The sequence below is a fragment of the Panthera onca genome, chromosome D4 (genome assembly GCF_046562875.1).
Source record: "Panthera onca isolate mPanOnc1 chromosome D4, mPanOnc1 haplotype 2, whole genome shotgun sequence".
In the NCBI taxonomy this organism is placed as follows: domain Eukaryota; kingdom Metazoa; phylum Chordata; class Mammalia; order Carnivora; family Felidae; genus Panthera; species Panthera onca.
Window position 1 is genome coordinate 38,829,709 of NC_138351.1, and position 24,224 is coordinate 38,853,932.

The following is a 24,224-nucleotide window of genomic DNA, read 5'->3' on the forward strand; positions in this document are numbered from 1 at the left end:
ATGAGATCACCCTTAGCAGTGATCTCCAGGGTGGGATTCTCACAGTCTCCTAAGGGGTCCAGAAAGAAAATATCAGAACATCATTTTACATTTATTCTTATATTTAATTAATATTAGGTGATTTGATACAGATGCCCCCACATTGTGCCTATCAGTTATGTATCACACTGCACTCAGGGTACCCTGAGGTAACTGTAAAAATTATATAACAAAGAGGTGTAATGGGCAAAGCCTCATTTTTTTTTTTCTTTCACTGTAATATAACACACTGGTATACTTATATCTGCACACATGAATATATATATGAACATGGATGAATAACTTATGATATATGAATATGGATGAATAATTTAAAACTGTGTTTTAAATAGTTTTTTAAAATACATATTTTATTTTGTAATAATTTTAGATATACAGAAAAGTTACACAGATGTTAACATCCATGCCTTTAGTACCTTTGTCAAAATGAAGGAACCCACCAATGTTACATTACTACTACCTTTATTCCAGAGAGAAAAATGATAATCTACTTTGATCCAGTAAGAGGTCGGACTAAAAAAAGCAAAACAACCAAAAAGACTATCTAAATATCATTTTATATGCGTTATTTTTCACAATTAAATTTGCCCTGAATGGATATGAAACCTTGAGATAACGATTAATGATTGTATGAAGCCATTAACACTATGGCAACATTTTAAAATTTAAAATTAGTGTGCCATTGGCACAAGGAAAGAAGAAGCCATTCAGCGGTCATCTTCTAAACAACAGAAGTAGTAGTGAGCCTGTGATGCTTGGCCACGTAGATGACACTACCCCAGTGGAGGTAAAGGAACTGTAGTACCCAACTCTCAACACCAGCGGGCGCCATGAAAGCCAATGCCATGTAACTCGGGGAAGTTGTATCTGATGGCTTTTCTACTTCAGTTATTCCCTATAGAAATTATAAGAATGGCAACATCTGTTTTCAAGACCAAACACAACTCAAAGCTACCATCAGATACAAGTACTAGTCTAGCCCTTGTATCACTAAGGAAATGTAAGTAATCTCATTCATCTTCTAAAGATATAAGTCAAAGGAAAAAAAAAAAAAAAAAAGAACACCTAAATCTCTACAACGCAAACAAAAGCTCTCTAGTTTCTCTGACTTGTGTTCCAAATTAGTGCCTCTGACCTTTTCTTAAAACTTTAAGCATCACAAGGAAATCAGTGGGAAGGGAATCATGTGCTAACAAAGTACTTAAAGGGCAGAAAAACGCACTGAAGTGAAAGGGGATTAGTAAAGGGTGGGGAAGAGGACCAGCCCCTCCCAGTTTGGGTGAGCAGATTTGGGATTAGTTATCAAGCAGAAACTCACATGCAATTAACAGCTCTGACATCAGGGGACGAGCAAATATAAAACACTCAGCTCTGAGAGGGGTTCATCAGAGAACCCGCTCAGGAGTTTAAGGTACTGGAGGGAAGCTCTATGGGGAGCAGGTGGATGCCCGCCAAAACTCCATTAGGATGGGAGATTTTAAGTCACGGAAATTAACTACCAGGAAATCTGCTTCCAATCCTTTCAGCTTCATGGCTAAATGTAATTAATGGCCATGACCTGCTAACGAATGCTTTGGATAAGAGACATCTATGATAAGTATTTTTTTTCATAAATAGAAATTTAAAATAAAGAAAACTAAATGCTAGGGCAGGGGATTTAATTATGTAGTTATTATCCATGTCAAGTTTTTCCAGGTAAATTACTATTTTTACCTTTTGCGAGAAATGTCATTTCACAGATATGAAAAGCATTTTGTGGGCGGCTGGGGAGGGCTCCTGCCTGTTTATAACAGCACAAAAAGAAAACTTGCACTAATGCCATTTTGCTTTCTCCTTTTCAGCCTGATTTTTATGTGTTTCAGTCTCTACACAAAGGGCTGCAAACCAGAGATCTGTTCTTCACTCTTGCTTCCAGCAGAATGAAAGCCCATAAATTTCTCTCTCTGGGATACATCGTCTTGCCCCTGCTGTGTTCTCAACAGACCTGGGCTCAATTCCCAAGACAGTGTGCCACCGTTGAGGCTCTGAGAAATGGTGTGTGTTGCCCAGACCTGTCCCCACTGTCTGGGCCTGGGACTGACCGCTGTGGCTCCTTGTCAGGGCGGGGCAGGTGTGAGGCAGTGACTGCAGACTCACGACCCCACAGCCCCCATTACCCGCATGATGGCAGAGATGATCGGGAGGCTTGGCCCACGAGGTTCTTCAACAGGACATGCCAATGCAATGGCAATTTCTCAGGACACAACTGTGGGACTTGCCGTCCTGGATGGAAAGGAGCTGCTTGTGACCAGAGAGTTCTCATAGGTAAGTGGGGATCTGCATGTATATACAGTTCTTCATGAGACTCTATGCATTTAATAGGAACCTAAATCATTTGAGCTGGAAGCACATCTGAAAATCATACAACTCACTCTTCCCTCTTCACAGTTGAGGAAACTGAGGCTCAGAGAGGCTAATAAGTGTATTTAAAGAGTTGAGGTTAAGGCTCAGATCCTCTGACTGACAAGACCTCCTTCCAAAACATTTATGGAGCAACTGCTCCATGCAGGGAACCATGGTAGGTGTTCGTGACTAGACCCTTCAGTGACTTCTCAAGGTAGTGATGTTAATTGTAGTAAGTGAGGTTCAGAAAGGTCAAATCCTTACAGCTGGTACTTGAAAAACCTGGAATTTGCCAGTGAGGTCAGTCTAGCTCTAAACCATGATCTACTTCTACTACACTTGCTAACCGACAAAGAAATTTCCCCTTGTGATGATCAAGTTCAGCCATTTCAGGTGACGAGCCTGGCCTTCACTCTACTAAATGGCAATAAATAATAAAGCTTTAAATAGTAAATCCAGCGATACATAGTTGTTTTCTATGTGCCAAACATTGGGCCAAGGGTCTAACAGAATGTTTATTGAGTCTTTTTTATGAGCCACGCTCTGATATAATTGCTTTTTATGTGTGTATTCTTTAACCTTTACAACTCTATAAAGCAGGTATTATTTTTATATACACCCTTTCAGATGAGAAGGTGAGACTTAGAAACACGTGTACAGAGTCACAGAGTAAGTCCCTGGTGTTAACCACTATGCCACGTTTTTTACGAGGCTTATGATTTTGAAAAGATAGAAAGTTCCAGAAAAATATACCGATGATGAGCAGAAATAAATACGAGATCACAGAATCATAAAGTCCACAGTCATAATAATGAAAACTAATGAAAACCCTAGAGTAAGTTGGCGGGCAGGGGAGGGGCGGGGGCAGAAAATAGGCCTAAAGAAGAGATTCCGGTGAGGGGAATTTTAAAGGAGTATAAACTTATTTAAGCATATATGCAAATTATCATTAATGGGTACATGGGATGCAGTGTTACGATGACGCCCACGTGGCACATTTTCACGTTTGAATGTTGTATCCTTGAAGTCAGGAGAAATCTTCTGGACTTGAGTGCAGAAGAAAAGAACCGCTTTGTCCAGGCCCTGCATCTGGCCAAGCGGACAATGCACCCTCAGTTTGTCATCGCCACCAGGAGATCAGAAGAAATATTGGGGCCAGATGGCAACACGCCACAATTTGAGAACATTTCCATTTACAACTACTTTGTTTGGACACACTACTATTCGGTCAAAAAGACTTTCCTTGGGCCGGGACAGGAAAGCTTTGGCGAAGTGGATTTCTCTCATGAGGGACCGGCTTTTCTCACATGGCACAGGTACCACCTTCTGCAGTTGGAGAGAGACATGCAGGTATGTGTGACACGTTGCACTTTTCAGGTCCCCAACAGACAAGGTGGATCGTTTGGAAGCCGTTTTCATCCACTACGTTCTGAGCGATCGAAACACGTGATGGCAAAGCAATTTCATGATATTGATCTGTCTTTGACATTCTAAATTTCTCCCTGTTAGTAAATTACTTACTCATTAATTAGTCTTCATCTTTTGTGAAGGGAAAAGAAAGTAATATCAATGGTGAGGGAGCCAGTTGAGACATCTCTAGGTGTGATGTAAAGTGATGGACATATGCTGCAGCATAATTGAAAAAATGATCTTCATGTAGCTTGCAACAAAAGAATCTCAGTTGATGGGCCGGCCTTACCAAATGTAAATCGATATCCCCTCCTCCTGGTTTGGATAAAAAAAAAAAAAGTGTGCATACAGTTCTCAGTCTACCAAGTCCCAAATATACACCTTGTTATGCCAGCAAATGATGCTGAGTTTATGGCACAAAGTATAAATTACGAAAAACAATATCCTTTATATTGTCATGTGTTGATTGAACTCTGTTTTGTTTCCATGCCTCCTACCTCAGAAACCTACTAAAAGTACCACACCATTCAGGTCTCATTTTTACTTAAAAGGCATCAACTTTTGGGGCATATAGTAGACCTCAGCCCAAACATAAGTATTTCCTGCTTATCTTTTCAGCGGAGAACCTCAAACCACATTAAAGTATGTTAACATAGATACTTTTTTATCATGTATTTTACCAATTGCTTTTCTTGAGAAGAGTAATTTTAAAATGAAATTTGAGGGGCGCCTGGATGGCTCAGTTGGTTAAGTGTCTGCCTCTTGGTTTTGGCTTAGGTCATGATCTCAGCGTTCATGAGTTCAAGCCCCACATCAGGCTCTGTGCTGTCAGCACAGAGATTGCTTGAGATTCTCTCTCTCTCTCACCTCCCCCCCACACACACACTTGCTCACTCTCTCTCTCTCACAAAATAAATAAATAAACATAAAAAAATAAAATGAAATTTTAAATTATTAGATCTCAACTAGGAAATCCACAAAATGAACGTGTTTTCTAGGTAAATGGATTCCTTCCCTCAAATTAAAATATAAAAGTTAATCTAAAAATATCTGAGGGTAAAAAAGGTGTTTAGATTCATTTATTGATTTGCAGTATGTTTGTGTCCAGCACTATCACAAGAAAATAAATGGTGAGGTGAGAGAGAATTAATGCACTAAAATACAGAATAAAACATTGGTATAAAAGTAGTCCATCCATATTCAGTTTGAGAGTGATTAAGTTAATTCATCTGATACTCTGAACTTCATATTTTATAGCTCTTATTACAAGTAAGACATTTAGTAGATTACGAGTAGATAAATCTGTCATTTGTAATCAACTCCAGATCTCCATGCCTCCAAGTCATTTTCTCATGGGCACACCAAAATGAAAGGGCAGGTGGAAAGTATCTAAAAGCTTCGATTTTGCCTGTGTAAACTTCAACCTCTATGCCTTATATTTTTAAAACCCAACAGCACAAGGGATCCAACGAATTACAGTCTAAATGTAATGCACAGTTGAAATGCCACATGAATATTCTCCAACTCCCAAATGTCAATTCTGAACCACAAACTGACTCTTAATGATCCCTTGGAAGCTGTCACTAATTTTTGTGAACCAGAACAATGGCTTCTAAACAAGGACTCTAAACCCCTGGAGATCAATAAAGGAGGATGCTTTGGAAAGCTTTTGGTCCTCTAAAATACCCTGGGGACCAGGAAATGCTTCCTAAAGGGTTTAAAGTGAAAAAGCAGAAATGTACTAAATGCTTAGGAGGTGAGGCACAATGATGGCAATCTCTACACTTAAATCTCACTCCCTAAATATAACTCCCCAAAGGTCTAAAGGAATGAGAACAAATACAATAAAAATATGTTTTAAGGAACTCAATAAAATAAGCATGTGATCTTGAGTCCATTACTTTTTCTTTTAAGGTTTTTGTTTGTTTGTTTTGTGTTATTTTGTTTTTTGAGAGAGAGAGAGAGCTCCACGTTGTCAGCGCAGAGCTGAAGTGGGGCTTGATCTTACGAACCATGAAATCATGGCCTGAGCCAAGATCAAGAGTAGGACACTTAAACCACTGAGCCACCTAGGCATCCCCTGAATCCAGTACTTTTAAAATTGTTGAGATCAGCTCTGAAAGGAAACTATGTCCCTGGTCTAAAGAACTGTGTGCCCAAAGAAATACTCTGCTTCATTTCACATTTCCCGTTGGTATTAGTTTTTAAGCAGAAACCCAAGTCTTAACAGTTTTGATTCTGAAGCGGGGGTCTTTAAGTAAAACGCCTTCAGTATCCAGGCAGATACGGTGATGTGAAAGAGATTGTCTGTGTAGCCTGTGAAAAGTCGAATCCATATAGCTCATATTTGGAAAACCTGGAATTCACATAGACTTCTTCCACTACCCTTGTTAACCCACAAATAAATTTTAAAAACCAGAATCTAAATGCCTGAAGTCATTCATGTTAAACAGAAAGAAAGAAAGAAAGAAAGAAAGAAAGAAAGAAAGAAAGAAGAAAGAAAGAAAACAAAAAGCACTGCTCTACATAATATATTTAAAGACTGGATCTGGCTCCAGACCAAGACTCCATGGTGCTTGAATTAGAGATATGAAAATTAGAGATATGAAAACAGGAGGTAAAATGTCAAGGAGCGAAAGCTATTATTGATATATATTTTTTTGGTATCACCAATAGAACTTGAATTACCTACCTGAAAAAAAAAAAAAAAAAGAGAAGACTTCTTTCCCCAAAAATAGCATTTGTAGAAACTTCTGTATGATGAGTTGAGTTTCATTCTCTTTAGTGCCTCAATGACTCTTCATAGTATGTGATAAGCTTTGTTAAGTAAGATATTTAATTCCTCTGGCTACTCAGACACCACTGATACACTAACTGGTTCTAATTACCAAAAGAGAGTTGATAGAAACAGACAGCCAGGGAGAAAACCAAGCAAAGGGGGAGAATTTTAAACAAAAGCAGAGAACGCTAACAGAGTTTCTTTGATCTAGGAAATGTTGCAGGATCCTTCATTCTCCCTTCCTTACTGGAATTTTGCAACCGGGAAGAACATCTGTGACATTTGCACCGATGACCTCATGGGATCGAGAAGCAACTTTGACCCCACTCTTATAAGCCTGAACTCTGTCTTTTCTCAATGGCGAGTGGTCTGCGAATCCTTGGAGGATTATGATACCCTGGGAACACTTTGTAATAGTAAGTTCCAAACCCATCTAGGATTCAGAATTCCCTATTACCTAAAGAGATTAAATGTGCTGTCTGAAAGCCCTCATTCTACTAAGGACTTCAGAATAAAATATTTTATTAGAGAGAATCGATGTACAGATGTTCATTGAACGCTACTCAAGGCACTCTATAAGGTTCCCGGGGGGAGCAGAAAGTGTCTATACATTTTTACACTGCTTTTCTTGAGAAATTTGGCCAGTGCCTTGCTCGCTCTCTTACTTTGGAAACGTATGGTTATATAAGATTAATCCTCTTAGCACATACAGCACTCCTGAGTAGTCATGTGTCTTGAGTTGAAATTTCAGAGCAGATTGTTTCCCCAGGAAATCTGAAATATGCCGAAAGAGTTGGAAGTGACCTGAGAGTAAAGTTCTAGTCAGAGGGTCAAAAGCAAAAGGTGATATGCAGGGTATCTTTAAGAAAAGGAAGATACCTTATGCAAGATGTCTTCCAGCTAACTGCTTTGAACCTCTGTCAAAGCGAACACAAAAAGGGAATGCTAAACCAGCTGTCCCGGCGTCCTTTCTCCAGTGATGTATAGGCCACTGCTGCCTTAGATCAAGGTTCTGTGATATGTGGATCTGTTCCTGAGTGTGTTGTTCTCTTCCTTGGATCACATTATTACTCTCTCTGTGGCACCAACACAAGGTCTTAATTACTAGTCACCTACCCCATCTACTTTTCTTCTTCAGGCATGTTTGGTTATTTTAAACTTGTTCTTCAATGTAAAAACTGGATTCATGGGAATTTACTTTGTTAACGTCTTCAAAATATATTTATTCCCATATATTCTTTTCAGCTGAAAATATGAAATTCCTATACCAACCTTAAAAAAAAAGAATATCTTTCAAAAAGAATATTCTAAATAGAACAATTCAGTAGATTTTTTTCAGCATTATAAGATTTTTTAGCTGCATATAGGAAAAAGAGAAGTGATAGTGTATGGATTTTTTTTTCGGTTGAAGTTTAAAAATTAGAATAAATTTTGTATTTGTTTAGCAAGCTGAATGAGTGATCCCACCTTGAAATGACGTTGAGAATCAATATATCTTTAGATACGAAAACATCAGTCCCTTTCTGAGCAGGCTATTGTATTTTGTCCTAGGAATTTTTTCCAGACCTTTTCTAACGATACTGGTGATTGGATGCCAAAATATAGCACAGTTTAAGTGGGTAAATAAAATTATGGCAGAGGAGAGAAGATTCTATTTTCATCACTTGTTCTTGTCAAGAGGTCTCATAACCAAGACACGTAGTTTCATGAAAAATTGAAGACTGTGTATTTTAGGGAAACAAATTTGAGGAATACTTCTTTTCTTAGTTCGTGATATAAACACCAAGAATTTTATTTATTAGGCCAGTGAAAGATGAAACTAACAGTTTAATGAACATGTACTACGTGCCTGATATGGTACCAAATGCTTTCATATATCTTATTTAATTCTCCTAATTCTGTTCTTGGATGAAATTATCCATTCCTGTGGTTTCATTGATCATCTTTTACTGGACAGCCATGCACGTACATTTTTAGAACAAACCTTCCTTACATATCCCAATCCTGTATTTTCATGTGTTTGTTGCAACAATGCCTCTCCAGCGTCCCATTAAAGCGCCAAACTTGGTACATTGCAAGAATGAGTTATTGACACCTAAGACTCTTCTAGACACTAAAATATCATCTTGGATTCATCATATGAAGAATGTTGTTCCTTCTACACAGTATTTCTTAAATCTATTTTCTCCTTCATACACTCAGAACTTTTCATTCATTCCTGCATGGAAACTCCACAGGACTCCAATCCATATGAGGTTAAATCAGGTGCATTGGCAGAGGCTGTCCATGTGCAAACAAATCTAAAAAGACCCAGGTTAAATTTAACTCGTTTAAACTAGTTTCTTTACTATCAGAATTTTCCACTGTGAAACTCCATGAGGGCAGATTAGGGTGTGGTGTTTTCAAAACCCATGTAATCTATCGTGTTTTTCTTGGAATGTGTTGATAGCTCCTGAACAATAATCCTTAAAACACAAGCTTGGATTGATAGTTTTAGCCGGTGGGGTCTGAAAGTTTTAATAATAATGCATACCTAAAACAGTGTGCTATCTCCTTCCCAATCTCAAGAGTGGCATATTTTTATTTTTATATTATATAAAGTTGCTATGCTAATTCATCAGGTACTAATCGTTATGTTAATTATAAACATTACAACATAGTAAGCTTTATGAATGAGGTAAAATGAATACAAATTGAGATTGTAATATCATCTCTCCCACCCTAGTGGATTATTCTGCATATCCTCTTAGGACACACACATGCTTCTCTTGAGATCATTGGAACAGACAATGCAAAATATTCCTAACCAATCTCCTCCTTTCCCACCTACCTAAGAGTTATCTTCATTTCCTATTGAATTAAACATAATTTCTCCACAATATGAATCTGGTCTAGTTTTACATTGTTCCCACCGTCCCTTACCCTCTTGCATTGCCCTGTACTCCAGGCAAGCTATTCCCCAACCAGCCCTCTTTACAGCCCAAACGATCTTTCCATATATCAACATACACCAGACAACTATTTAGCATCTACTATTTGCCAGGCCCTGTACCAAGATTAAGGGATGTACTGGTGAGCGAGAATAGAAACAGTTCTTGTTCTGAGGGAGCTTATCTCGTAGATAGGAGAAAGCATATCATTGTTCTTATTACCTCTGTCAAAAATGTTCCACTTGTAACATTTCCCCTATTTACCCTGAAAATTCTTCTCAGAGAATCAGGGCTCTTTGCAATCTCTTTCTCTCTCCTCTCTCTCTCTCTTTAACATTTATTTGTTTTTGAGAGACAGAGACAGAACACAAGTGGCGGGGGGGGGGGGGCACTAAGAGAGAGGGAGACACAGAATCAGAAGCAGGTTCCAGGCTCTGAGCTGTCAGCACAGAGCCCAATGCAGAGCTTGAACCCATGAACCATGAGATGATGACCTAAACCGAAGTCAGTTGCTTAACCAATTGAGCCACCAAGGCGCTCCTGCAAATCTCTTTTCTTTAATGACATCTTTCTGAAACCACACACTTGGAAAGGATTGATATTCTTTCTCAATCTCTGTCTTTCTGTCTCTCCCCTTCACCTTTCCACTCTCCCTCTTTCTCTTTCTCTCCTTCCCTCCCTTCCTTCTTCCTTCTCTCCCTCCCTCCCTCAAGGCACCCATTCTATTATCCCTAGTGTCACAGCCCTTTGCTTGCCTGTTTGTCTTAGTGCCTTTTAACACGTGCCTTTTAACAAGTTTATTTCTCACATTAATTGCTGAAAAATATGTATCGATTGAAATATAGACCAAAGAAATTGTAGATTGTTTTTCTTTATTTCTCTGAAGGCTTGAAACAAACAGTAATTGAATATAAAATTTCACACATGTGTGAAATATAGATTTAGTGTGGGATTTAGGTTTATGAGACTATTTTGGCAAAATTCAATTTTCCATGGACTTTTGATGTTAATATATTTTCAGTAATGAGGTATACGTTGATTAAACAAATAACAGGACCTCTATCTGTTATTGTGATCATTTTTTTCTTCTAATGATTTTATGTATCACACATCTAACTCTGCTCACAGATATATCACAATGATAAGAATGTGATAACTTAAATATTCTCACTGTAATGACCCTAAGTCTGCCTTTTTAAAATGTTCTCTTCTACCAGGGAGAACCTATCTTTCAGTGATCATGCTCTACATAAAAATGGAAGAGCAAAGAGATCTGTAAATATTCTGTAAGTGTTCCTGTACCCTGTATTTTTTTCCAGGCACTGAGAGGGGGCCAATTAGGAGAAATCCAGCTGGAAATGTGGCGAGGCCAATGGTACAACGTCTTCCTGAACCACAGGATGTCGCCCAGTGCTTGGAAGTTGGTTTATTTGACACCCCTCCTTTTTATTCCAATTCTACAAACAGTTTCCGAAATACAGTAGAAGGTGAGTAAAAGAAGTCAGTGCTTTGATTTTATGTAGTTGTCACTGTAAACTGAACTATTCACATTCAGATCTCCTTGAAAAATCTTTGGAAGCCATATTGATCTTATGAATTTATGTGAATGTTGCCTCCTATTATGATGTAGTCACAATTCCCTGCTCAAAAAAGAACTTCTTAAAGAAAAGTGTCAGGCCATGAAACTCTTTTAAATTATCATAGTAGAATCCTTGGGAAATTAGTCTTCAATCTCTAAAATACCTGAAAAGTATTAACTCAAATCTGTGAGGTGGCTAATCATTATAACTCTATCAAATTCTGGTAGAGGCAAATAATTTTCAAGACTTTGAGAGCCTAAATTTTTTTCTTAAAAAATAACAATAAAGTTTCTAAACAATTAGTTGACATCCAATAATGCCTGGCTGGGGCATATATTTCATTTAGGTTTGTATTATCCTATGAATGTTTTTAAAGGACTATAAAAATTCAAACTACCATCTAATGATATTTAATGTGATTCTCCTTATTTCATTCAAAGTATTTTAAAGGTGAGGAAACTAAAGACCAAAGAAGTGAATTTCCCAAGATAGTTTGTAACAGAACACAATTTCAAATCAAAATTTTTTAAGTCCATTGTCTTTATACAATACATTTTAATATCTCTAAATCATCACCGATACATATTTAAAGTTTTAAAACAACAGAATCACATTTAATGTATTATAAACTTCTTCTTGTCACAATGTACATTAAATGTAGCATTAAACATGTTAGGCTCCTCCCCCTGAGGGGAAAAAAAAAAATAGGAATAGATCTCTCTGTCTCCATGATCTGAGATACTTGACATAGAAATCTAATCATTATTTTCCTTTCTCTCCCCTATTATCATCAAAACTAGATGCCATTCTATTCTGTCTTTATGTTAATATTAATAACTAAATATGAATGCACTGATTTGGAGATTATTCAATAGATAATCACTATGTTTTGACTAAACTGGTGTATATAAACTAAGGCCATAAGCATTATATCCTTTTTTTTAATTTACTTTGTAAAATTCAAGTTAGTTAACACATAGTGCAGTATTGGCTTCAGTAGGACCCAGTGATTCATCACTTCCATATAACACCCAGTGCTCACCCCAACAAGTGCCCTCCTTAATGCCCATCACCAGTTTGGCACAGCACCCCCGCCACCTCCCCTCCAGCAACCCTCAGTTTGTTCTCTGAATTTAAGAGTCTCTTATGATTTGCCTCCCTCTCTGTTTTTATCTTATTTTTCCTTCCCTTCCCCTATGTTCTTCTGTTGTGTTTCTTATTAAATTCCACATATGAGTGAAGTCATATGATATTTGTCTTTCTCTGACTGATTTATTTCATTCAGCATAATACACTCTAGTTCCATCTGCGTTGTTGCAAATGGCAAGATTTCATTCTTTTTGATCACTGTGTAATATTCTAGTGTGTGTGTGTGTGTGTGTGTGTGTGTGTGTGCGCACATACACACACACACACACATATATATATATACCACATCTTCTTTATACATTCATCAGTCAATGAACGTTTGGGCTCTTTCCATAATCTGGCTATTGGCCATAAGCACTAATTTCTACAAGAATATGTAGGTTGCATCTTAATGATGCAACCTTAATGATGACCAATCAAAGGACAAATTATACTGATTTTCTGACAGAAGGTCTGAAAGGACCAGTGCCCACCAGCATGCTGTGTATGTTGCAGTCTTTAAACATTTCGTAAATAAAAATAATAATAATGGAATAAATATATGCAAAATGACTAAATAAATGAGTGAGTGTAATTGTACAAATGGGTTAGTATATTTTATCATCTTTGAAAAACAACACAAACAAACAAACAAACAAACAAAAAAAAAACCACAGCTCCACACCCAGTGTGGAGCCCAATGCAGGACTTAAACTCACGATCCTGAGATCAAGACCTGAGCTGAGATCAAGAGTCAGACACTCAGCTGATTGACCCAGGCACCCTTGGGTTAATGTGTTTTAAATTCTAATTTTATTTAATAATATGTAACATTTCCCTGTTCTTCCACCTCTGATTCTTAAAGCCAACCAGGTACACTTATAACTCCATCCTGCATCACAGACCCTCCGTTTTTGTGATCTATCTTTACCTTCTGCCTAATATATATACCTAATAAATATCATATGGAAATATATATGGAAAATATATACAATATATAATATGGGAGACATACAGTATAAGAAATACATAATACATGAAATGTAGGAAATATACATATTATATAGGAATATCATATACATCATATAGAATATGGGAGAGAGAGAGAGGATACATAGGAAATTATTAAATATTATATAAATGTTTTGACAATAGGCTTTCCAGATGTTTAAAACTAGTACAGACATGATAAGCATGCTCTGGGAAATTGTGACTTTTCCACAAACATAAGATAACTTTCCCGAAATAAACATGGTGACAGTGAAAAGGAATGAGGTAGGAAACTGAAGTAATATCTGGCAATTTAAGGTCCAGGACAATCAGAGTGATGTCCTCCCAACTGTGTTAGTTTTTAGAAGGAGATTTCCACTCTCTTTATTTCCACTGAACCAATGTTTGCCTTGTTAAAATAGAGTGCTCTATATATTTTGGCTGGCATCTTTGCAGGTCATTATTTTTAACCTTGAGGCTACATTTAGAATGTCGTGCCACTGGCTTAAAGCTAACCTAGCTCTGGGTATAGCAAGAAATGTCACCAACCATAGGTACGGAGAAGCAAGGCTATTATATTAGGGCAAAAATTGGCCTGACAAACTGCGGAGAAACTGTTTCCCGATATAATCGCTGCTGTTGATTTGAAAAGCAAGATATTGGCAATGGTTTTCATTCTTCTCACCCCTCTTTTTATATCTAGGTTACAGCGATCCCACAGGAAAGTATGACCCTGCTATTCGAAGCCTTCACAATTTGGCTCATCTATTCCTGAATGGAACAGGGGGACAAACCCATTTATCTCCAAACGATCCTATTTTTGTCCTCCTGCACACTTTCACTGACGCAGTCTTTGATGAATGGCTGAGGAGATATAATGCTGGTGAGACATTCTCCTATGCTTTTTTGCGGGCTCAGCAAGGAGACCGTTCAGGTGGTATAGTTATCACTATAGACTACGCACTTAACACATGTGAACTACACTTCAAAATAAGGAGAAAAGAGCTGTGATATCTAGCTGTTTCCACATGTCCCAAACGACTTTGAAAATGCAGATAAAAAGTTATAAAAATAGTTACGAGACAATATTATATTATTATCCGAGTAAGCACGTAATCCCTTCTCATTTTTTAGTTTGAAAAGATGACTGTCATGTTTCCCAAATTTTTCTTCCTTGTAGCTACCAATGAACATTTGCATGTCTTTTTTTGTCTTTTTTTTTTTTTTTTGGAGCATTCTCGTTGTGAATAAAAAAAAATTTCACTGATCTCTTCTTCGATACCTAAAAGACAGAAAAAAATATGCTCATAATCCACAGTTTTGATTTTTATTACTGCTGGCCTCTTACATATGGAAATTCTCTTCAACTTGAAAAGTTAATGTTGGTTTTTATAGAGAGCACAGCATAGAAAATATTTTTCAACTTCATTTTAATGGGTTTTTAAAAATATTATTTAGAAGGCCACTTTCTCTTCACTTCTACTCGGCTGAGAGGCTCAAGTCACTTTGCAAACAATGAAGTACTTCTATTTGTTAAAGCATCATACATGTTCATACTTCAAAAGTTTGTAAATTTTGGCTTCTGTGCCTTTACTTTATCCCGCACATAAACATAATATTGGGTATAAACTATCTATTGACTTATCTACCCAATTCAGCCAGTCTCTTATTTCTTGGTGTGTATGTACAGGAGAAGCCTCTAATCCAACCTGATTACGACCATTCACAGATACGTTGGTCAAAATCATATGTTCCATCAGAAAATCATTCAAGAAACAAATAACTCACATATAACTATTCACTCATCCATCTGCTATGAATTCACTAATTGGAGTTCACTTATTTCATATGTATTCACAAGCATACCTACAGTCATAATGAATTATCTACAATTTACAATGTCTGTTTCTTTAACAAGAAATAAGAAATTAACAACCCTTGAGATGCAATCTGAGTCCAGTATGCGTCTAGATTTTCATAATGACTACCTTATGTTTACAATCCTATTGCTCACTTCTAATTCTTTACCAATATCTCAGGCATTCTCCTTTAGCAAACCTTTCTTAGACATTCATACATTTAATATAAAACAACATCCCTCTCCTTTAGAAATCATAATTATCATTTTGCATATGGTTAGCTATATTACTTCTTATGACAATAGCAAGTAAAGTGGAGTTCATAGGTTTAGGAATGAACAAAAACTTGTTAAACACGCACTTCTCAGAACTAGACAACAATGCACAAGCTGTAGTTATTCAGCCATTCACAAGGCCATGGCTGTTAGTAAGTTGTTCTTACTTAGGACTTAAGAAGTAAAAGGAGGTGGAAAATCTTGGGTAATCTGGAGCTTTCTTTCAACTATGCAAACAAGTATTCCTTTGCCTTACATACCCTGATTGAAAAGATCATTATTTGACATCTATAACAAGTTGTTAATGGTCATCGATGAATCAGATAAATACCTTTGTTATTTTCTCCCCACTTCCTTTGCTTGTACTATATAAATTGCATAATAGCTCTCAGTTACTTGGATAGTAGTAGAGGGAAAAGTACCATGAGCAAAAAGTAGGGAGCCTAAAGCATATTGACAAAATGTGGCCATAAAATTATAAGACAAGTTAATGTAAACACTTAAAAATTGCAGGAACACTGGGGCGCCTGGGTGGCTCAGTCGGTTAAACGTCCGACTTCGGCTCAGGTCACGATCTCACGGTCCGTGAGTTCGAGCCCCGCGTCGGGCTCTGGGCTGATGGCTCAGAGCCTGGAGCCTGCTTCCGATTCTGTGTCTCCCTCTCTCTGCCCCTCCCCCGTTCATGCTCTGTCTCTCTCTGTCTCAAAAATAAATAAAACGTTAAAAAAATTTTTAAAAAAATTGCAGGAACACTGAACACTAATGATTAACCTTCTGCTTAAATATTCCATGTCCCTGCAAACGTCCCGTGGAAAAACAATGTCATAGAACGACTACATAGGAAGAAAATAAAAAGATTAGAAAAATGTCTAAAATGATGCATACAGCAGAAGTCTTTGTTGCAAATAAGTCTATGAGTGGAGGATGGAATTAGTTTTCAAAATGTATTGAAAAGTTTTATAATAAGGAAGTATCTTCAAAAATCATAGGATTATAAAATTATTAGGGTCAGAATGGAATAAGAATTGCATTTTACAGCTGAAGGAATGAGAGTCATCGCATATAATGTGATGTCTCATTAGACATGAGGTGGTATAATATAGAGCACGCAAACTTTATTCAATATGATGTTAAGTTTTATTCACTAACATTTTGTATCCATGTGCACATTTAATTCAATTTTCTATTTTTCCCAAATGCGAATCATGTGAATGAAGTTTTATATATAGCACTAAATATAGTGAGCTTTTCAGAAGAAGCAGTGTATACATTTCGCAGACCAGACCCTACTTATCCTGCCCTGAGAGAAATGAACTAATTACGCACACACTCAAAGCCTTTCACAAACAGTATCTGATTCCATATCTTTGTTCTTATGAATAATGCTGCAATGAACATGGGTGCAAATATCTCTTTGAGATACTGATTTCATGTCTTTTAGAGATACACCCAGAAGTGGGATTGCTGGATCATATGGTAGTTCTATTTTTAATTTTTTGAGGAACATCCATATTGCTTCCATACTGGCTGCACCAATTCCCACCAACAGGGCACAACAGCTCTCTTCTCTCCACGCTTTTCCCAACGCTTGTAATCTCTTTTCTTTTTGACCACAGCCATCCTTACAGGTGTGAGGTAATCTCTCAGGACGGTTCCAATTGGCATTTCCTAATTAGTGATATTGAATACCTTTTCACGGACCAGGTGGCCATTTGTAAATCATCATGTCATATACCTTAAATACATACAATTTTTTGTCAATTGTACCTCAGTAAAGCTGGAAAATAATACTATTTGAGTGCCTACTATTTCCTACATAGTATTTTAGGTACCAGAAATACAGTAGCGTACAAAACACACAAAAATATTTTCCCTCCTGGAACTCCCCTAGTTGTTAGTTGAAATGGCAGTAAAAATAAGTAAATAAATATAAAGTATGTTAGATGGGAGAAAGTGTTTGCAAGCTAAGAAAATCAGGAAAGGGGATGGTGAGTACTACATAAATACATGGAGGAAAATCATCCTGGGATGAACAAAGGAACCCACTGTGGCCAGAGCAGAGCAGAGAGTGGGGAGAAAATGGTGGGAAATAACAAGGTCAGAGAGGTGACAGGGGGAAGATCCTGAAGGCTGTTGGCTATAACTCTGAGATGGGAAGGGTCTTGCATAGGGAAGTTTCATGACGATTCTACTGTTCTTGTTTGCTATTTTCACAATTATTCCTCCATTCAGTTGAATCGATGTAACTTTATCACCACGCTGATGCTGAATGGGGTTGAGGCTGTTCGAGTCAGGATGTAGTGGAAAGGTGAAATAGAAAGTTACAAAAAAAAGTTTATCTACATTAATTTTAACAAATAATTAACGAGAATACACCAAAACGTGGGTTCCTTGGGCCAGGCGTTCTGTCTGTTCTGTGCAGTGCTGTAGCCTCCATGCCGAGACCAGTGTCTTACGTTAGTAAGAGCTCAACAGATTTGAAGCAATAAATATTAAATTAGCATGAATACATAGTAAATCTAAAGTCGCAAAAATATAAACACTACATGCCATGCTATGATCAGTTGTTTTACAAAGTAGACGCTAAAATACTTTTCTGTGCTTCCCAGGATCACAGGGACTGTCCAGGTGATATATTTCTTGCAAACAGAAAATGTAATACTCCGCTAACTTTCTCACATATTCCAGCTCCTCTACATAGTTGTCCACTCGTGTCCAGCCCAAGCCCGATTCCAACTTTGGTTTTGTGATATCCCACCTCATTTAGTTGTATCAACATAAATGTAGAACATCAATAATAAAAAAGAACAATCTTGGGGCACCTAGGTGGCTCAGTCGGTAAAGCATCTGACTTCAGCTCAGGTCATGATCTCACGGTTCGTGGGTTTGAGCCCCACGTGGGGCTCTGTGCTGACAGCTCAGAGCCTGGAGCCTGCTTCGGATGATGTGTCTCCCTCTCTCTCTCTCACCCTCCCTGCTCATGCTCTGTCTCTGTCAAAAATGAATAAACATTTTTTTTTTAATAAACATTTTTAAAAAATTAAAAAAAAAAACAATCTTCTGCCACAAAGAACCTATCACTCTTTTTATCCCTGATGACAGAAACTCACTAATAATATAAATGCCTGTAACTTGTATTTAAGTTGAAAGAGGAGAAGTGGCAGGAAGGAAATAATATCCCAGGAACTTGATTTAAAAATTTAAGTGTTTTTTCTAACAGAGTAAAATATAGGGGATAAGTTCATATTTATATCTCGGGAAGTAAACAGAAAAAAATGAAGAATACTAAACAGACATATTCATATTCAAGGACAAACCTCCATTAGACATGGCACCTCTCAAATTTATAGATGAAGCTTCAGCAAACTATACGTCCATCTTTTTTTAGCCTTGAAAGAGAAGTTTAGTGAATTTTTTTCAAATAAGTTTCTGTAATTTAAAAGTAAAACAACTAATGATCAACATAGATGATAAAATACTAAAACTTCCCTGTTTTTAAACGTTCTTGATCTATTGGATGTTATGTTAGTGCTGTGTTCAAAACATTTGAACTCTGTTTTATGCAATTTTCCCTGTTCTGCTATATACAGTAAAACTATTTTTATGTCTTTATCCAGTAAAAAAATAAAAAAAAAAACATTTTTATGTTATCCTAGAATATTTTAGGTCACCTTCAGGACATAATAATCTATTAATACTAACTTTATTATGTTATTAACAAGATGTCTTTGGCATATTTTAGATGTATCCACATTTCCATTGGAAAATGCCCCAATTGGACATAATAGACAATACAATATGGTGCCATTCTGGCCTCCAGTTACCAACATAGAAATGTTTGTCACTGCTCCAGACAATCTGGGATATACTTATGAAGTTCAATGGCCAAGTGAGTATTGAAAATGTATCTTTTCTGTGGAAATTACCAAAACTACATTTGCTACCTTTTAAGGTAATCACAGTATTCTGAGGCCTATATTTTCCACTTAGATTTAGAAGGTTTTATTTGGATTTTTATTTTGGGATAAAGAGATTGAATGTAACATTTGTTGAGAGCCCACTCTGATCTGGAATTAAGCTGATTCTATAGCATACTATCTCATTTAATCCACACAACCCTCTGAGCTAAGTGTTGTAATCCTCATTTTACAAATAAGGAAGATGAGGCTAGCTATGATTAGCTGAGAAAGGGTAATTGTCACAGGTCATATTTCTAGTAGGCAGAGATAATGAGTTTTGAGCTTAAGTTCATGTAATACGCCCCAATTTTTCTACTACATAATGGTGCCTTCGCATCTTTATTCTAAAAAGAAAAAATGGAGTGAGATACTCTGTGCTGCTTTTTCTGAGATTTTGAAATTCAAACATTCTTATTTTCTTTTCAATCCCTTCCCAACAAAGGCAGCAGGGTATAGTGAAGAGCACAGCATCTGGGTTTTGAAAGACTTGGGCCCCTAAACCAACTCTGGCGCCTACTGGCCAAGTGACCTTGGACAAGTGGCTCAAACTCTATGGCATCATTTTCTCACCTTTAGAACAGAAATAATAATAGCTATCCTAATAGGGTCCACTTAGTAGGAGAAATTTGGTAAGTGCCTTCAACATGATAGGTGCTATCATCAGCAATGTGGACAATAAAAAAGTTCTATATGGGGGCACCTGGGTGGCTTAGTTGTTTAAGCGTCTAACTCTTGATTTCAGCTCAGGTCATGATCTCAGGAACTGAGAGATTGAGCCCTGCAGGCTCTGTGCTGACAGCACAGAGCCTGCTTGGGATTCTCTCTCTCTCTCTCTCTCTCTCTCTCTCTCTCTCTCTCAAAATAAATAAATGAATAAACTTAAAAAAATTATATATGAAGATTTCGGTAAAATGCCTGCCACAATGCCTAAGTTTAGGGTAGCTGATTTTTGGTGGCAACTATTTTACTGTTTATTTTTTGTTCTCCTTTTGTTTTTCACAGGTCGGAATTTTAGTATTTCTGAACTTGTTACTATAGGAGTAGTTGCTGCTTTATCACTGGTCGCGGTCATTTTTGCGGGTGCTTCTTGTATGATTCGTGCCAGAAGCAACATGGATGAAGCACATCAGCCTCTTCTCACTGATCAATATCAACACTATGCTGAAGAATATGAAAAAATGCACAATCCTAATCAGTCTATGGTCTAATGACAAACGACCAATTCTCTGATACATTAGCATCACAAGAACACCTGGTTGAAACATAATAGGTGAAATTGCTGTGTGTTCTTTTCCTCCCTTACTCTCTTTCTTATGCACGCCCATGTTGGAATTAGAGCTCTACATATTATTTGCTAGAGCACAGAAGAGTCACAATCTTTTTAATACGTTCTTTTTTTCAACTCTATTTCAAATTCTAGGTTGTATGTTAACAAACTAAAATTTAAATAAAACTTGAAACATTAAAAAAATAAAAATAAAATAAAACAAAACAAAACAAAATAAAATAAAATAAAATAAAATAAAATAAAATAAAATAAAATAAATAAAATGGTAGGTTGCAGGCATACACCCCTGTCTTCTAACCCTAATTCCCAACCCTAACCCTAACCCTCTGGAGAGGTCTCTGAACTGCAAAATACCAGACACATGTACTAATCCTAACCCTGAATCTGAGAAAGTGGCCTCCTGAACACATGATAAGAAACGCTGAGAAACAGCCTAGTTACCCTGGAGAAGACTCCAAACATTTAAGAACTGGTGGGATTTCTGGAAATGGGTGTTGAAGGTAGAGATTTAAAAAAAGAATAAAGGAAAATAAAATGGTAGTTTGCACCAACTCTATGATATTTAAGCAGAGAATGTGAAGATTTGGGCGTGTTTTAAAGATCAACTATATGACAATGTAAATAAGCTGTTGTGCTTTGTTTATGTATAAAGAAAAATCATAATAGTAAATCTCTGATTGAAATACATCAGTAGGCATCTCTACAATGTGAAAATGCAAACACATTTCCGTTCACTGACATCCAACAACGGATATATAGGAAGCCACATTTATTAATTAAAATCAATTATGTGGATTACAAATGGGATCCCAATTAAGTTTTTCAAACTAGGATTCCCCTTGGGCATCAAAGTTTAGTTTAGTTTAAGGTTTAGTCTGAGGTTCAACGTCGCAAAAAAATCCTGATCTTTGTCACACTCTATAGAGGTAAAGACTTCACTTTGTTTAAAAAACAGTTGATCCTCTATTTGCCACCATGTTCTACCTGTCAATGGACTGGAAGCCAACAACCCATTCATACATTTCATGTCCCCATTCCTCTTCCAATACCTTAGTGACCCAAAGCAAGGCATAAAGTGAAGAATACGCAATACCGTGCTCTACAAACACCATTCGATTCATCGTGTTTCAAGTAGCCTTCTCGTATCACTTATCGGTCTTTCATATGTTTTCAAAATAAAATAATAATAATATTATTTCATCAGTTGTGTGAGGCTTTCATGACGCAGTTGTGTGAGGTTGTCATTAATTTTTATTCTGCCTATCTTCTAACCTAAAATATTTTTACTGTTTTTGATCTTGGGTTACTGAAATATTCTCAATGAAGAACTTGAAAGGCTGGTCACTGGGAACAAACATTTTTGGCAAAATCGGTGAAAAGAAATATGAACAATAGTAATTATACACTATAGAAAGTGGGGAGTCTGATATTCCTAACTCAAAAAACAAGATTAAAGTTATGTACACAATTGGTTATGGGTTTCCCTATATTAAGCAATCTTAAGGCTATGAACACAAGAAAAACAGACGAAATGTGTTAGTAAAAGAGAATGCATATAATAATAGTATCTTTTTAACTTTAAAATACCATTCCTGAATTGATTTTTGACTACATTTTATTAAAATATTATATACTCATTGCTTTTCAGATATATTATTATATAATGTAAGATTTATTTAAACATTTAATAAAGTTTATGGCAGACATTAATAAGTCTGCCACATCATATTTTTGGAGATTTACTAAGTACTCATTGCATAAATGTTAATTTCTTTACTGATATTTATTTATTTATTTTTATTTCAGATAGTGTATAAGTGGGGCAGAGGGAGAGAGAAACACAGAGAGAGAGATTCTTGAGCAGGCTGCACGCTCAGCATGGAGCCCAATACTGGGTTTGACCCTATGACCCCGGGATCATGATCTGAGCTGAAATCAAGAGTAGGACGCTCAACCAATTGAGCCACCCAGTTTCCCCTTGTAAACATTTATTAAGCACACCTAGATTTCAGACATACTCCAAAACTGTGGAATTGGGGAAGGGAAGGGAAGGAATAGAAAACCGAGATGGTCAATTTTGACTTGGCCTTCAAAGAATGCTAATGGATTTACCAAACACAAGAGTAGAGAAGGGCACTCCATACAGAAATGACAGCAGGGACAAAGTAGCAGAAGTTTAAGTGACATGGAACATTCAAAAACATAAAGTAGGTCAGTGTGGTTAGAGCATAGAGCAATATGGATGCTACATCACCTTTTCATGGAGAGGAGTAGAAAGATAAACCAGGAATAAAATCAGAGTGTCCTATATGCAATCCTAAGAAATCTGGAGTTCATTCTACAGGTAAGAGGGAGCAGGAAAGACAATAAAGTATGTTTTACAAAGATAATAATGATGATGTTTGTAAATAATGTCTATTAAGAATAATTTGGAATGGTTAAAACAGAAGCTAAGAGACTAGTTAATATCAAATAGTTCATGGGACAGAGAAGGAAAAAACTTAATTATAAGAGAACCCATTATATTATAAATGTATCTTTCATTATTTCTCCCTAAACATGTTGCTTTATTTTTCTTGTACTCAAGGACTTCTGTTTAGTTTGTGTGTGTGTGTGTGTGTGTGTACATATATATATATATATATATATATATATATATATAAATATATATATATATGTGTGTGTGTGTGTGTATGTGTGTGTATACATATATATACACATACATATATATGCATATATATGTATACAATAAATATATGCATATTTTATATACATATTTATGTATATGTATATATGTATATATATTTTAGTTTAGTATATATATGTATATGTATATATATGTGTGTATATATATGTGTGTGTGTGTGTGTGTGTGTGTGTGTGTGTGTGTATCTTGATCAGGTGACCATTACTCTTCCTGTAATATATCATATTATTCACTTCAAATAATAGTCATTTGCAATCTTGGATATTTTCTACTGTTCTCAGTCCTTCATTTCCCTTATAAAACGTAGTCAATGAAGTTATTATGCACTTACTGGAAAGCATATTTCACACCACTTAAACAGATTCTGTCTTGGTGCATAGACCCCCATTATATGCCAGTGCCACCAACTGAGCTAAGCATTATAGTCTCAACAGAGTAAGAATGCCCAATTGAACATTCCTATACAATCAAAAATGTAAAGCTATTGTTTTTGTGCCCCTCTGAAGTTACATACTGTCTTCATTCCCAGAAGCAAATTTCAGACACAGTGCCTACTGATAGCTACGTGTAATCTTTAAAATTGGATGCAGGGGAAAAGATTTGGACTTTTAAAATATCTGTTTCAAGACTAGGTTGTAAGACAGTTGTGCTAAGTTCAGCCTATGAGTACACAGCTATGTTATGTATTTTGTCCTTAGCCTAGTCAAAATTTTTATTAACCAACCAACCAACGGAACATCATGTTGGGCTGAGAGAGCTAATATGAAATAGAAAAAGAACAACAACAAAAAATAAATATATTAACAAACCAGGAACAGGACCTGATATAAAAGAGATACAATTTTAAAAGGAAAAGTGCAAAATCCGGTACTTCTAAAGCACAAGTGCAAAATTAAAG

At 36.5% G+C, this 24,224-nt stretch overlaps 1 protein-coding gene across 1 annotated transcript; it reads left to right on the forward strand.

Annotated features, from left to right (window-relative positions):
• The first annotated feature begins 1,343 nt into the window (after positions 1 to 1,343).
• TYRP1 (tyrosinase related protein 1) lies at positions 1,344 to 21,816 on the forward strand. Its single transcript, XM_060609763.3, has 8 exons — positions 1,344 to 1,450; positions 1,881 to 2,343; positions 3,449 to 3,771; positions 6,822 to 7,026; positions 10,860 to 11,027; positions 13,942 to 14,121; positions 19,115 to 19,261; positions 20,334 to 21,816. The coding sequence occupies exons 2-8, from the start codon at positions 1,959 to 1,961 to the stop codon at positions 20,537 to 20,539; spliced, it is 1,614 nt and encodes a 537-aa protein (XP_060465746.3). The 5' UTR covers positions 1,344 to 1,450; positions 1,881 to 1,958; the 3' UTR covers positions 20,540 to 21,816.
• Positions 21,817 to 24,224: the final 2,408 nt, after the last annotated feature.

Bases quoted from the DNA above. Each gene is read 5' to 3' on its own strand.
- TYRP1 (XM_060609763.3), top strand. From the start codon at position 1,959: ATGAAAGCCCATAAATTTCTCTCTCTGGGATACATCGTCTTGCCCCTG. The intron at 2,344-3,448 runs GTAAGTGGGGAT...GTATCCTTGAAG, and splicing joins TGACCAGAGAGTTCTCATAG to TCAGGAGAAATCTTCTGGAC. The intron at 11,028-13,941 runs GTGAGTAAAAGA...TTTTATATCTAG, and splicing joins TTTCCGAAATACAGTAGAAG to GTTACAGCGATCCCACAGGA.